The sequence below is a fragment of the Vidua chalybeata genome, chromosome 1, assembly GCF_026979565.1.
Source record: "Vidua chalybeata isolate OUT-0048 chromosome 1, bVidCha1 merged haplotype, whole genome shotgun sequence".
Classification (NCBI taxonomy): domain Eukaryota; kingdom Metazoa; phylum Chordata; class Aves; order Passeriformes; family Viduidae; genus Vidua; species Vidua chalybeata.
The window spans coordinates 46,623,803-46,638,425 of NC_071530.1; the positions used below are offsets into that span (position 1 = coordinate 46,623,803).

General features: G+C 40.3%; 1 protein-coding gene across 1 annotated transcript in view; it reads left to right on the forward strand.

Annotated features, from left to right (window-relative positions):
• The window catches only part of NPSR1 (neuropeptide S receptor 1), a 55,707-nt gene that overhangs the window by 31,159 nt on the left and 9,925 nt on the right, over positions 1–14,623 (forward strand). The window contains exons 3-5 of the mRNA XM_053936556.1: positions 7,394–7,497; positions 7,819–7,912; positions 12,436–12,637. Of these exons, the coding sequence (XP_053792531.1) occupies positions 7,394–7,497; positions 7,819–7,912; positions 12,436–12,637 (400 nt within the window). The remainder of the gene's footprint in view (positions 1–7,393; positions 7,498–7,818; positions 7,913–12,435; positions 12,638–14,623) is intronic.

Genomic DNA, 14,623 nt, shown 5'->3' on the forward strand with positions numbered 1-14,623 from the left:
CTGCCAATCCCAAACCACAGTATCTGCAGAGGTTGGAAGAAGGGGGCATCTGAATGAAAATTACTTGCCTTTACTGTTCTGACAGTTTCATAATACATCCTGGTTTTACAAGGAAACCATTCTCCAGTAATTTGTTCAACTTTGTGGGAGGAACCAGTTTTTCCAAATAATGAGACAAAGCCCTCTGTTTTGCCCACCCCCCCTCCCCCCCCGCCACTGTATTTGATCTGCTGCTGCTGTTCCTGTTATCCTGCCGTGTTTCGGTGGCTGCCATGCTCCTTCTTGACAGAACTACTGGATTAGTCCAGCCCCCTCTAGCTCTATCCCCAGAGCAGTGGTGTGGTAGGAAGAGATATACTAATAGAGGCATATTAAACAAAACTGCCTTTCACAATGGCAGGGCATGGAGAATTTTAATTCCTAGAGACCTGATCTCCAGGTCTCTTGTAAGTGCTGTTTCTTAAGAGGTTGATACTGTGCAGTATATGCTTTTCTCAGCCCTTCATCTTTCAACTTGGATGAGCTATGGAGTGAGGCTGGGGCATTGTTGCATCCATCCTTTACAACACCTAGCCTAATAGGGCCTGCCTCATCTCATGAGAAAGTAGATCTCAGAGCAGAAATATAAGAAATGCAACAAATAAATTAGGTGCTCACACAGTTCAACAAAATTTCCTGTCACTTCCAATGAGCCAGAAAGAGAAAGAAAACATCACTTCTGCCACAAAAAAAAAAATCCACATAGCTTTAACAGGTCAATTGAGCAGGTTTTCTCTTGACAATTTTCGAGTGAGTTTTGCTTCATACATTATGTTTGGTGTTCTGTTCCAGGCTGCCAGGCTTGGAAAATGCCCAAGAGCAGCACAGTACACGTTGTTGGTACCTGTGGCAAAACTGCTGCTCCAATGCAAAACGTATGCTCCAATGCAGGCACCACACTGGAACAAAGCGCTTGTGGGTGTCCTTGACGATTTCCCACAAAAACTTAGGCCACTCCAAATTTTTGGCTCACATTTTCTGTCCCTTTGCCTGAGATTCTCTGGCAGAGAGTTGGAATCCTTGCACTGCATAAGAACAATCACATCTGCTTCACATCAACACTTCTAAAATAGTTAAAATCAGGATTGGCAGATTCATGGCAGCTCCTGGGGTTGTCAACCATCCTCCCTATTGGCCCCGTCTCCAGCATGGTGCCCAGATGCTCTGCAGTGCTGGAGCAAGGGGCTGCAAACCACCATAAACTCAGATAAATGCACCTGGAGGGGTTGTGAAGAGGAGGAATAACTTGTTAAAGCATGAGGGTAACTCTTGCACCCAGGCCCCCTGCACCCACACGCAGTCCCTTGCTGCACTGTGACTGCATGGAGAGGCCATACACCAGGCTCTCGTGGCTCAGTGTCTAAAGAGCTAAAATGTCATAATTTGAAAAGGCATCTTATAAGTGTCTCCTCTTACATATGCCCAGAGCAGGGACACAACCTATTTCACTATCAGGTCCTGAATAAGAGCAGAGAGCTAGGCATAGTTTTTAGGAAATGTGGTTGCAACATTATTTCTAGTGCAGTGAATACTTGCAAAGCCACCTGTGAAATTTTCAGCGGAGACCACAGACCATGGGAAGAGTGGGAGAAAATGAGCTGCAGGGGTGTCTGCAGGAGGTAAGGCAGCTTCTCCTGCTCTCTCTGCCCTGTGCCTGTACTAAAGCCAGCCTCCAGGACCCCTAAAAACACCTAATTTAAATTTCTCGCACACACAGGCCTGCAGAAATATCAGATATGGGTTTTGCTAACTTGCCAGGCAAGCTTTAACAGCACTGACTCTGGTTAGCTGACAGCACATAAAGCGTGATACACAGCAGCAAGGTCAGAGAGCAGTGGCTGCCTCATCAGTTCAGAAATCATGGACAGGACCTTATTTTTGTCATAGGTAATGAAGCCACTTTTGGTTTTAAGAGTCTATCACTCTGTTGCAGGCAGGTGTTAGGGAACTGCTGCTTCTGATTCCAGAGGATATGTTCTTTGGGGAGTGGTGGATGATAGGAATGTACATCACAAGGTCCAAAAAAAAATGAGCCATATGAAATGCTCAGCCCTGACCAGGAGCTTGCACCCTTTTTCTTGCTTTACAAAATATTGTGTTGCCTTGTGCAGCTTGGTGCTGTTTACAAAGCAGAACAAAATATACCTTGTTAAAATGGAATCACTCTGTAAGAGACACGAAAAGAGAGAAGGTATTTTAGTAAGACACAGCTTCACCAAGAAGTCATGGATCACCACATCCGACTTAATAGAACTGTTCTCATCAGGGGAAATTGAAACTGCAGCTGAGATGACATGTGGAGCTTTTTAACCCATCGCAGCTTACCAGCAATCTGCTCTCCACTTCTGACAGAAAATACTTTCATCTTCAGGGTAAGTATCTTGAGAGAAGACTGGTGTCAGTAGTAATAATCAAATGATAGAGATATTTTCTTGTAGACTTGCTAGTGCAGATTTTTGTCTGAACCTCCTTAGTTGTAACGAAAGGAATATCCTGAAGTCTGCACAGGTACACCCCTTTGGCAATACCATCAAGTCAATTAATTTCTGTGAACATATTATCTGAGACAGTTGTAACCTGTCTATTCCCAAGCCAGATTGCTAATTTGCTTTCTATAATGAACTTCTTTCTCTGTGGAGGGCTTTTTGACACAAAAATTTGTTTCACTCACACCAACAGCAAGCTGACATTCAAATTTGTCCCTCCAGGGGCAGTTATTTCTTTTTTACATTTTTGAGATCAGTCATATGAGGTGGCACCCACCACCCAAGCTACTGCAATCACCTCCTGAACCAAGTGATTCCTGGACTCAAAAGTATAGAGGCGATGCTTGCGCTCACTCATGCCTGTAAAAAAATCCAAAGGCATTTTGCTAAAATGATGGAAACCTGGGTTATGTTGGCCTTTAGGACCCAGGATTTTCACAGGCTGTTTCAATACCTGACATATTTCCCAACAACAGATGCTGGTGCTCTATATTCAGCATGTTTCAGTCTCCTCTGGGAACTACAGGGTGCTTCTCCTTCTCAGGCATTTTTAGGCCTTTTTGATAAATGTTGTCTAAAAATGCTGCATTTTGAAATACTGACAGCTTTGTAAAGGCAGACACTACTTGTGCCTTTGAGGACTGCCTGTGGCCATGGTGGCAACAAGGAGGCAGATAAAGGTTTGCAGGCCTGTCCAGTTGCACAAACCCCAAAAAGCTGTTCTTCCCTCCCTCTGCCCAGGCAAAGCCATCTTTACTCCCTACCTCTCTCTACTTTTTCTTATTATTGAAATCTCATGGAATTTTTCTTTTACATTTGTTTATAGAAAATCCACTCTCCCTCAAGAGCAAACTTCTTCCATTCCTATCACACTAGTGCCACATTCTCTCTTCAGCAAGGAATTGTTTCATCTGTATCCTTCTTTGAATATACATTTGGCTTAAAAGTCACAAATTATCACTTGCTGGCTTCTTTATTTTGTATCAGAAGAGAATATATTTCATTAATTGAATTTCTGCCTATTTTTCTGAGTAATTAAATGGGTCTATAACCTCACTGTTGCCTAGCAATGCTGACACAGTACGACAGTAAACACACCACTACTTAGTAAAAAAATTTAGAAGACTATTAAGAAGGCAGTGGCAATCACAAGCTTGTACACAGCTGTGAGTGAAGGTTGTTTAGGACACTTTTCAGAAATTATCTTGGTGCCTTTTGGCTCAGGAACATTTGTCAATGAAAGAACACAAGTATCTTACACTTGAGCCACCAGCTTTGTAAGGAGTGGTGAGGATACTCAAAGTAATGAGGACACTAAGGTTTAGAGCAATGCACTGGCTATGTCAGCTTCCTGTACCTGACATTCAACACTTAGGATGGCAATGATGCAATCCAGTGACACGGTTTGAGGTGCAAGTTTGCCAAAAGCAGCCAGAGGATGTGTGATCTGCTGAGATCTCATTGCTGAAACCATCTGACTTCCACACACTGACCTCTACTACAGCAATTCAAATTACATGGCAAATGAGGATTTCAAGATGCCTTGGTCATGGATATAATTGCATCTGAGATGATACAAGGCTGAGGAGGATTCATTTACCAGTGGCAAAAGGTCTGCTGGCAATTCATTATCTCTCCACCAGGTTTATAGTGCTGGCATGTTAGGGCTTTGTGCAAAAAGAGGCTTGTAAGAAAAACTGCTGTGAAGGTGTGAAAAATATAAAGTCTAGTTATTGAAGGTGTGATGAACATAAGAGAACAAATTAATGAGCAGCATATTTAGTGTCTAAATCACTAATAAAGCTTTGCACTAGGTACTTGTGTCTCTGGAGAGGATATAGCAATCCTTTGTCATAATTTGTAGGTTTGCTGCATTTTGCCTTCATGCTGTCTGATCACCAGCACAAAGCACATTATTTACTTGGTGGCCCTATGTAAAGTCTGCAGGACAAACCCTCGAGACATGTGTGGTCATAGTGAGAGAGCCTGGTCCTTTGCAGAGATGGGAGAAGAAACACCCTCTGGAGCAGGCAGCAGAGGACTGAAGGATCCTCTGAAAAAAGTTAGTGTGGTACTTTTAGGATTGAAAAGACAAGAGATATTTCTAAAACCTGAGGAGGGCATGAGGGCATTGAGTGGGAGAATGTTTCTATAATTAAAGGCATTGAGAAATCTGACTAAATTTGGACCACACAGGCAGCTGGGTGCATTGGCTTTGGTACACACGTGTGTGTTGTGTTCAGGGGCACGTGCTTGGAGGCTCGTGCCGAGCCCTCCACAATTCTGAAATTCAGCACAGGGAGCTCTTAAAACATACTGCTGGGGGAGAGGAGCTGAGGCTGCCAGCACAAAAAAGCTGTGAAGTTTAAGCCTCATTTAAAAGCCTCTGCAGTCACCTGAAAAACCTCACTCAACAGTTCTCAAGGGGAAGACAATTCTCAGTTGTCTTTCAAGCTCCTGAAGTACTTAAGGCTATAGATATATTTGTAGGTAATGACACACAGTGGGTAGAGGCCTGCAGAATGAAAAAGACAGAGCTGATATCCACATTCTGTATTTCTGAAAAGGGAACTGCTTCTGCTGCATAAACCTTGCCATGGTTCCTGAGCCTGAGCACTGGCTGGTAGCTGCATGGTGTAGGATGCATAGAGGGCAACCCTGGAGAGTACTTTTGGGCCAAGCATCAGCTGAACAAAGGCCCGTTCCCCTGGGGATCTCCATCACATGAGCCAGTGAAGTGGGGGCCATCCACAGGTTAAAAACCACACTCCTGATGCAAACTAAAAAGCTGACATGGATGTAAGCTGAAAGTGTGTTGTTTGGGACTGCCAAATTGCTTACCTGAAGGAAATCACCAGGATGCTGTTCCCATCTCCCACCGAAGCCGCAGGATGCACCTCTAAAGCACTCTCCGATGCATTGAAAAGAGATAGGAAGATGGCCGTGAGAAAAGGGAAATGAGGGGATAACTGAGGTGTTGTGCCTTCTCCCTCCCTTTCCTCTTCAGAGCACTGAGATTGGCAGGAGGGAGGGCAGCCTCTGTGCCCTCCCCTTCCTGAGGGAAGCTGAACCCTGATTTAGCACCTGCTTGGCAGATGCTCAGACCATCAAGAGCCGGAGGATGCCCTGAGGTGAAGCTCTATTGATGTGTAATACTTTGAACCAATATATATTTCATTACTGTAGAGAGAGAGAACATGAATCAATAATTCAGGAGTAAAGAAAGGGAAAGGGATCGGTTGGAACCACTGCTGGAGGATGCATTTCACTTTTTGAAACACTTAAACTGTGTGGTTTTTTCAAAGACCACCTTAATTATATACCTGCAGTCTTTTCAGTAAAGTCTTAAAGCCACTGTACTCATCAGAGGAACAATCATTCCTTACCCCATCACCCTAGTCAATGAACGGTATTTAACATAATGTTTCAAACCACAGACTTCCTTCTGGAGATTTTCTCTGTTCCAGCCTCTCTCTGGAGGCAGGGGAAGAGAGAAGAGAGAGAAACTCTCTGGGAAACGCTGCGAGAACAAAGAGCAAACCAGTATTAATTGAACAGTAGTCATAAGGAGGGAGGCAATGTAGTTACACTAATTTAATTTTGAACTGAGCCTTGAAGAAGAAGATAAATGAAAGAAGAAAATGAGGAGATAAAGGATTACTGATACAGAAAAAATAACGCTGATTTTCCAGTGAAGCTAAACACATTGCTTTTTCTGAAGCATTAAGCTGAAATCTCAATTTGCAGCTAGAAATATCTGGAATTTCTGTAATTTCAAAGGGCTTAGAAGAAACCTATTTTGCAAAACACATGCCTATTTGCTTGGAAATAATGACCAAAACTGTTTATTTCTCAAAACATTTTTTTTCAATTGTTAAAATATCTTGTTTCCAAAAGCATAAATTTCAAATAAAAATCTTCTGATATGGGAGTTAAAATATCTTTATCACACTAAATTTTAGAGATGGTTTTTGAATGTGTAAAATGGTGGTAGCAAAATGAAACACTTTACTTCACCACTTTTTTTTTTTTTTTAATATAGACTGAAGCTGTTTCTTCATATAGATTGATTTTGTCCTGAAAAATTGCATGAAAAGTTTTCCTAACCAGTTTTCTCCCTTTGTGGTAACCTGTGCAAGAAGAGCAACATGACACATTACTTGAAGTGGCAGGACATTGGACTGGTACACATTTTCTTCCATGGACTGCACTGAAAACATTTATCTTGTCCAAGTGAGAGAAGCTGGTTTTAAAGACAAAACTTAATATCAACCATATGTCAAACAGGAGTACCAGTTCTTGTGATTCATTTGTAAAATGTGCATCTCTGTGAGCACTCACTTGTTCAATAAGAAACAGAACAAAGGCTGGAATATCTCTTTAGCTTTTCTTGCAGGAGGAAAAAAAAAGAAGAAGAAAAAAGCAAAAATAGCCTGAGGTGTATTTTATTTGGCAAATATAAAAGTACAGGCATAAGGAGGTTAACTTCAAGCTGACAAGGCGTGGTTAGTCATTAATTAATTAAGTTCGCAAATTAACTCCTGACAAAATTTCCACTAACTTTAGCAGCTTTTGGTTGCCACTTCAGGTGATTTTGCAGGAAACTTTTTAAAGTGAAATAACAGATAAAGAATAAAGGATGCTTAGTGGTTCAGTATTTGTCACAGCTGTAATCAAGCTTAGACACTAATTATGGGGTGTCTTCTGAGGCTTTCCAGCTCCTCTAGCATATTGGGCTGAGTGGACATGGCTTGACTGCCCCTAGGACTGGGGAGCTGATATATCCCAAGGGTCCTACCTGCCTCTGTGGTTCACCTGAAGTCATGTATTTGCTTCTTCCAATGCTTCTTCACTTAATTTCTTTGTAGATTCATTCACAGGACTCATCAACATAATGACTGACATCATTTGGCGCTACACTGGAGATTTTATGGCCCCTGATATCGTTTGCAGGGTCGTTCGCTACTTCCAGGTATAAAAACCTCGTCGTACTTTGTGCCCCTATAGCAGTAAACTCTGACAAAAACGCTGTGTAGAATTTTTCTAGCAACAGAAGTGCTAATGTTGAAAAAGTTCATTTAGAGGTCCAGCACATTAAAGCATATTTAATATTTTAAATTTTGTGGACAGGAAAAAGGAAAAATACCTGGGTGAATATACAAGGCGGGCGGGGGGTTCCTTTTTTTTTTTTCCCCAGTAAGTTTCGAAACATTCCTAGTTCAGAGTTCTTGCTGACATCACCTTCTGCAATAGATGTGTCTCACCTGTTGTCTCATTATACTTTCTGCCCCAGGTGGTCCTTCTCTATGCCTCAACTTACGTCCTCGTGTCACTAAGCATAGACCGGTATCATGCCATAGTTTACCCCATGAAGTTCTTGCAAGGAGGTAGGAGAATTTTGGTACCTTGTTATTGCTATAGACATTATTAGATAATTTTTTAGTTCTCAAAATTCTTAACCTTGTCGTTATGAATTATTCATTCCTGCTCTAGCTACATTTGAACTCTGTTACAGTTTTCCAAAGGAAGAACTAGCTGTGGTTTCAAGTTTTATTAAACTCCACTTAGCCCTCAGCAGTTTTTATAACTATTGTGTTAGCAAAGAATGAAATGACATTTTTAAAAGTATAATGGTTTTCATTATATTCCTGCATTTTCAGAAAGTTTTAATGGGCAAAAGCTATCCCTTGTTCCACTATACTGACTGTAGAAGCTACAACATCTATACTGTCTATTTATTCACATTAAAAAATAACTTGGATGGAGAGTGTGGTACTGAGAATTCACACAATAGTTTGATGTATCTTCAAAAGAGATAGCGTATAAGTTTGGATATCTATTGTTTCTTATAATTTTCTCTGTTTGTTTGGTTTCAGGTTTTTTTTACAGTACTCAGATATATCCTGGCCTCTTAGCAGTACAGTTTAAACAAAATTATTTCTTCCCCACAGAGGCAAAGTGGGGCGTTAAGTATGTTGCACTGAGTGAAGAAACAGAAATAGCAGGTGGGGAGGAAGAAGAATGGTTACAAGAACCATGAGGTCTGGAGATGTGCTTTAATCATATGCAAATATCATTCTTGTTTTGGAGTAATGATGGCTTTTGCCAGACAGCTCTATTCAGGGGATCAGATTAATGGTTCTTCCTGGCCTTAAAAACCTGTGAGTCAATCACAGCTGAGACAGTGGTGCAGCTTTGGCAGATGTTAAGGTCTGAAAGCTTCAAAAACTTGTGTGAAATTTAGCTTTATATTCCCCAGTGTGCAGATCAACTCTTTCAGAACAGGGAGATGAATATCAAGGTTTTCCCAGCAGGCTTTGGGATGGATGGCATTGCTCTACAGCTCCTTCAGGAGAGCTCATAAACCAGGCAGGGTGGGAGCTCATGAACCTGCTGGCTGAGCAGGATGAGCTGTGGGACAGACCCACTTCTTCATGCATGGTACAGGAAAAGCACTGCTTGTTAAATTACTGCCTGGGTATACTAAATAATTTGATGGGTAATCTTTGAAAAGCACTTTGAAGTTGAAAAAGAACCCATGAAAAATCACTTCACATCTTCATAAAAGCCTTTATAAATCCCATTTCCTATACCTAGACCATAAAGGGCTTTTTTTTTTTTTTTTTTTTTTTTTTTTTTTTTTTTAACTGAAGAAAAGCAGACATTGTCCCCAGTTGAGGGTAGCAAAATCATCAGTTGGGTGTAGCTCTGGTTGGGGAAAAAGGTCACAAGCAGAGAGAGCACTGACAAAATCCATCTGTGTCTTGTAAGGTCTGGCTACACACTGATGCACAAGCAAAGAGCATGTTCAAAGGGAGAAAGAGAGCTGTAAATCCAAAAGAAGGCTCATAGCAACTTTCTGGAATATACATAAAATAATCACCTTTTGCACCCAGGTATTCCTTGCAGAGGTGCTGTGTGGGACGCTTTTGAAATGCCCTCTTAGCTATTCTACAGATGGAGAACAAAGAGATTTACAAATCTTTGTCATTGGTGATGACACAGAGGAGCTTCATGAATAGTTCTGAGTCAACCTGTGGCAAATTTCTTTTCAAAATGAAACACTCATCCCCCCAAAATCCTTCAATCAAGAAACAAAAGAGTTCTTTCTTCTTAGTGATTTGAAAAATTATGTTTCCATGTAGCCTTGAAATATCATTCTAGAAGAAAAAAAAAATCAAACATTCCACATTGAAAATGTCAAACAATTTTTCAAAATTGTGATTTAGTTATTAACCTCAAGTCCTGTTAGAAAGTATTTGCAATGAGCTGTTCTTTGCATGGTTTTTAAGAAAACAAACTTCAACAGCTGAATATTTTATACTTTTCAAATATATAAATGACCAGAGAAAGTGCAGTATAGGAAAGAAATATGCATTTAAATCCTAAAGCTTTTACTATGAGACACCTAATTCTACAACTAAAAGGGTACTAAGAAAAAATTGTAAAATGAAGATCAAAAAAAAATAAACTGAGAAGTTATAGCAGGAAATATTTTGTGAATACTTCATCATGTTGGAAAAATATATGCAAACTAAACAACAGGTGAAAAAAGAACTGCTCAATAACCCAAAACCCAAAAAGGTGTAAACTGATGGTGTGGCTTTGGGCTGAAAACAGTGCTGTCACTGAGATTCTGGAACAGCTCTGCTCTCTCTGGATTTAAAACCTAATTTTAAGGTGGCACTCAATTTATCAAAGGATTGCATAGCATTGACATTCTTGATGGCAGGAAGCAAAGTTCCTTCCAAGAGGTGACCCCCGGTCCCATATTGCTGGGAGCAGAGAGATATACTCAAACCCATTGTCACAGTGCAGGGATGGTGGGAGCAGAGCAAAAGGGACAGTCACAAGGAAACATCTTTTAGGAGAGTCAGAGCCAGAGCTCACAGCTGAGATTCCCACTCCAACCCTGGGAGTTAGTCTTGGCCACCACAGTTTGAAAAGCTCTAAAGGAAAATGCCTAGACTGGTTCAACAGAATATTGTATTTCAAAAGTGATTTGTTTGATTTCATTTATAACTGATACAGCTCTAGCTATGTGCTTTTCTGGTATTTTGAGCATATTAGAGCAACAATTTAAAATGCAGCATAAAAAAAGCCCTGCTGGTGAGGCAGAAAATTAACATTATTCCAAAAAAACAAAAATCTGTTTACCTATCAGTGGCCTGAAAAGCCCTTTAGAATAGCAAGGCCATTTTCTACCAAATGCAAGGGACATTTAAATATAAAAATAAATGAACATTGCAGGAAAAATGTAATGAAACACAAAGAAATACCGCTATTGCCCAACCCAAATTGCCCAGTTCTGTTCAATATACAGTACAAAAAAAATAAAGTTTCTTTTCCAGCTCTAATCTTTTATAGTTAGAAAAACACTGAGGCTTGCATGATTGTAATTTAAGTAGTTAGCCACATTTGAAATGTCATTTCTGTGAGGAAATATTTTTTTTAATTTATTCTTAATATTCCTTTTGCTAAGTTTATTCTATTATACTTCGAGAAATTTCACAGTTCTCTTTTGCCTGTACAATATTTATAGCCTTAATCTAACCCTCTTACTTACGCAGATGTCATCAGAGTTCCCTTAAGCCCTAGATTAGCAAGACCATACTTTCCTGAACGTGGGTAGCATTTAAAAATGAGCAGGATAACTGAGTATTTGCAACTGATGTTTTATAAAGCATAAAATTACTTTTTGAATGTTTTGCCCACATGGTTTTGTATTGCTCTTTGAGCTTCAAGGAGAAAAGACATTTTTCTTGATATGCATAATTTAAAGTGGTTTTTTATTTCACACAAAACCTTGGGTATTTTTTAGGACAATAAAATATTTGAACACTAAAGCTCCCAGATTAAAAATATACATATATATCTGTCCTCATATGTTCCTCTTGCAATCTGGCTGAGGAGGAATAAGTGTCACTGATAATCATGGGTACTCCACAGATAAACCCTTTTTCCCCACATTTTTCAGCTAGAGCTAACTGGATTTTAGCCAGAAGATGCAGGTTTCTGAAAATTAAAACCTTGGAACTTTTTGCTCCAACCCACTGATATTTACAAAATCTTATGGGTGCCACCAGACATCATTTCATTTCCCACTTGCTTTTCTTCACTTGACAGTGGCAGAAATCAAGAGGATACAGTAACCCAAACCTGATAGAGGTTTTGGGGTCCTTTAGTTCCTTCACCATGAAGACCAGCAGGATTTCCCAAGTCCTGTATTTTGCAGCAGATAAAACAGGGCTGGGCACTTGAGCACCATCATCTGCCCTGTCTTGTGGTTTGCAGTCTACTCCTGGCATGGCTTGGATTCATCAGCAGGAGCTAAATTGGATCCCCATCATCATACAGAGAAGTGCAGGAGATGCCCAGGCTCTTCAGGTCCATGTTTCTTTGGGACAGTAAAGTTGAAGATGGAGTTAAAGGCAGCTGGTTGTGCAGTCTTGCTCTGTTCCTGAACTGAGGCTTTTTCTTTTTCCTCATAGGAAATGTTTTGCAATCTTTCTCTCTCTTTTCTTTTCAAGGCACATCACTAGGCATGCAGTAGGGCATGGGGTCCTTTACATCCATAAGTGATGTTCTCTCAGTGGCATAGAGGTACCATTTGCATTTCATGTTTCTGATTTGCTGACCCTGACCAGTGCCTTTCTCATAGTGTTTCAGATTCAACATCCTTAAATAAAACTTGAAAATACAAGCTCCTAATGGCATGACAATTTATCATGAGAAAGAGATTAAATCCTTTTCTTCTTTGAAGTCTTTTCAGCACCAGCCAGCTGCAGCCTAAAATTCTCTTTCTTCACAGACTTTCCTCCTCCCTTCCTCCCTTTCTGTCAATAGTGCTGCAAAGGTTCCCTCACACCAACAAACCCACTGACACTGTCTGTTTGACTCTGTTACACAGAAAGGCAGGCGAAAGTGCTCATTGGAGTGGCCTGGAGCCTCTCTTTCCTGTTTTCCATACCAACTCTGATTATTTTTGGGAAACGGCAGCTCTCCAATGGGGAAGTGCAGTGCTGGGCTCTCTGGCCTGATGACTCCTACTGGATCCCCTACATGACAGTTGTGGCTTTCCTGGTGTATTTCATTCCTCTGATCATTATCAGGTAAGTCCGTAGCCCAGTCAGCAAATGTGTGGTGAAAGCTGTCAAGTGTGCAATCAGCTTAATGCTTTAATTTCTACTCATTACAAATTCATTTCCATACCTGCTGCATAGCTGTTTTAGTTTTTATCACATAATACACAGGTCATTGTACTTGCCCTGGGTGTTCTCTGTGTGGTATTAACAGCCAGAAACATTTTCTCTGAAAAAACGAACAAATCTCTAAGTGTGTCCACTTATCTCCACAGCTTCAGGCTTGAAAGATATCTTTATAAACCCAGTATGAATATTTATCCATTATTACAAAAGATAATTTTAATAGAAGAACAGGAAACTGCACTTAACACTAATTAAACTAAAATTAACTTGAAGTGCTCTTACGCTTCACGGTACTCGACAAGGGTTCCTTCAGCGGGATTGGAAAGAAATCTCCAAGTAGTGAACTTGCCAACGACTCCTAAAATATGAACAAATATAATTCTTCATGCTTTGTAATAGGAAACCTAAGCTGCAGATATTTGAGACTGATTTGCCTCAAATCACAAAGACAATCTGCAGAAGCTGTATTAAACTGAAGTCAATCAATATTGCAGACTGTGCTTAGTGATCAGCCTCCCTCTAGAGCACTGCCATTAGCTGCCATTAAACAGAAGGTAACTAGCCATGAGGAGCCACAAATGCAAAAGAGCAGTCAAAATCAGATGTGAAAGGGGAGTGAGGCTTCCTAACTGCCTCAAAATGCTGCCAGTATCAGTGACAGTTCTCAGAGCCATTCTTTTTCTTTCTTTCACTACGAAGGTTACAATCATATTTCTTGGTGTCCATCTCTCCTTGTCAGCAGCAAGAAAAATTTGCTGGGACTCCTTTGTTCCCCCCATAATTTGGTGCTGCTAGGACTCTGAGAAGAACAACTATTTTTGCTATGTCCCTTAGATTTATCGCTTGATCCATCTGCTTTTCCAACAAGTGATGAGCCATGAGTCTCCCTTAGCTCCCTGCTCATTAGTAGTACCCTGGGTGAGAGTGGGGTGGGCAGAGGCTGATCTCTTCTAGATGATGACAGGACTGACTACATAACCTTGAAGTTTACTGTTTTATCAACAAGTCATTCTCTGATAGAATCAAAATCTCTGATAGAATCAAAACCATGTGGTGCTTGAACTCATCTAGCTGACTTTTTGATATGGATTCAAAATGGACCAGTGTTGCTCCTTAGAGAAAAGGGATGATTTTTATAAATTGCTTATAACAAAACCTTCCAGTTTTTTGTACCAGATTACATAGATATAATAATAGTAATTAAATTAAAAAAAAAAAAAAAAAAAAAAAAAAAAAAGAAAGTTCTTCTTAAAGAAAGGACAGGATGAGAAGAAAGGAAAAACTACTCCCAAGTTATCCTTCCTAGGTGGGATCATTTCTCTGCATGTTTTCCAGTCTCTGAAAGCCAGCCTAGTTTTCAATATACAAAAAATATTCTTGGGAATATGTAAATAAAAATGTGGGTAGATCTGCAGCTCAGCAGTAGGAGCAAAAACAATAAACATATACTGCACAGACAAAAAGCAATTTAACAGTGAAAAGAAAGGCACTAGAAAATTTTTAGTCTGGCTGTTACTGTGAAAGGGGCTCTTTTATGAGCTTTCTCAAATAGGTAGCAGTTGGGAAATTCTAGCCAGCATCTTAAGTGTTTCAGGGAAAAAACCCACATCCTGCTCAATTACCAGTCATTCCACAGGTGTGTGAAACATCTCCTTCACACTCTAACATACAGATTTGTATGGTTTCTATTACAGACCAGCCACTCCTTTTACACGCCATCTATACTTGTTTGGCAAGAAAAGGCAAGCTACAGAGCAATAAATATTTCAGAGCTGTTGACATTATGCTCCCCCCCTCCCTGCCAAAGAAAGATATTCAAACCAGATCAGCTCTGTGACTTGCTTTACAGTAAATCCCCAGAAGTAAGAAGGTGATGAAGACATGAGGGGA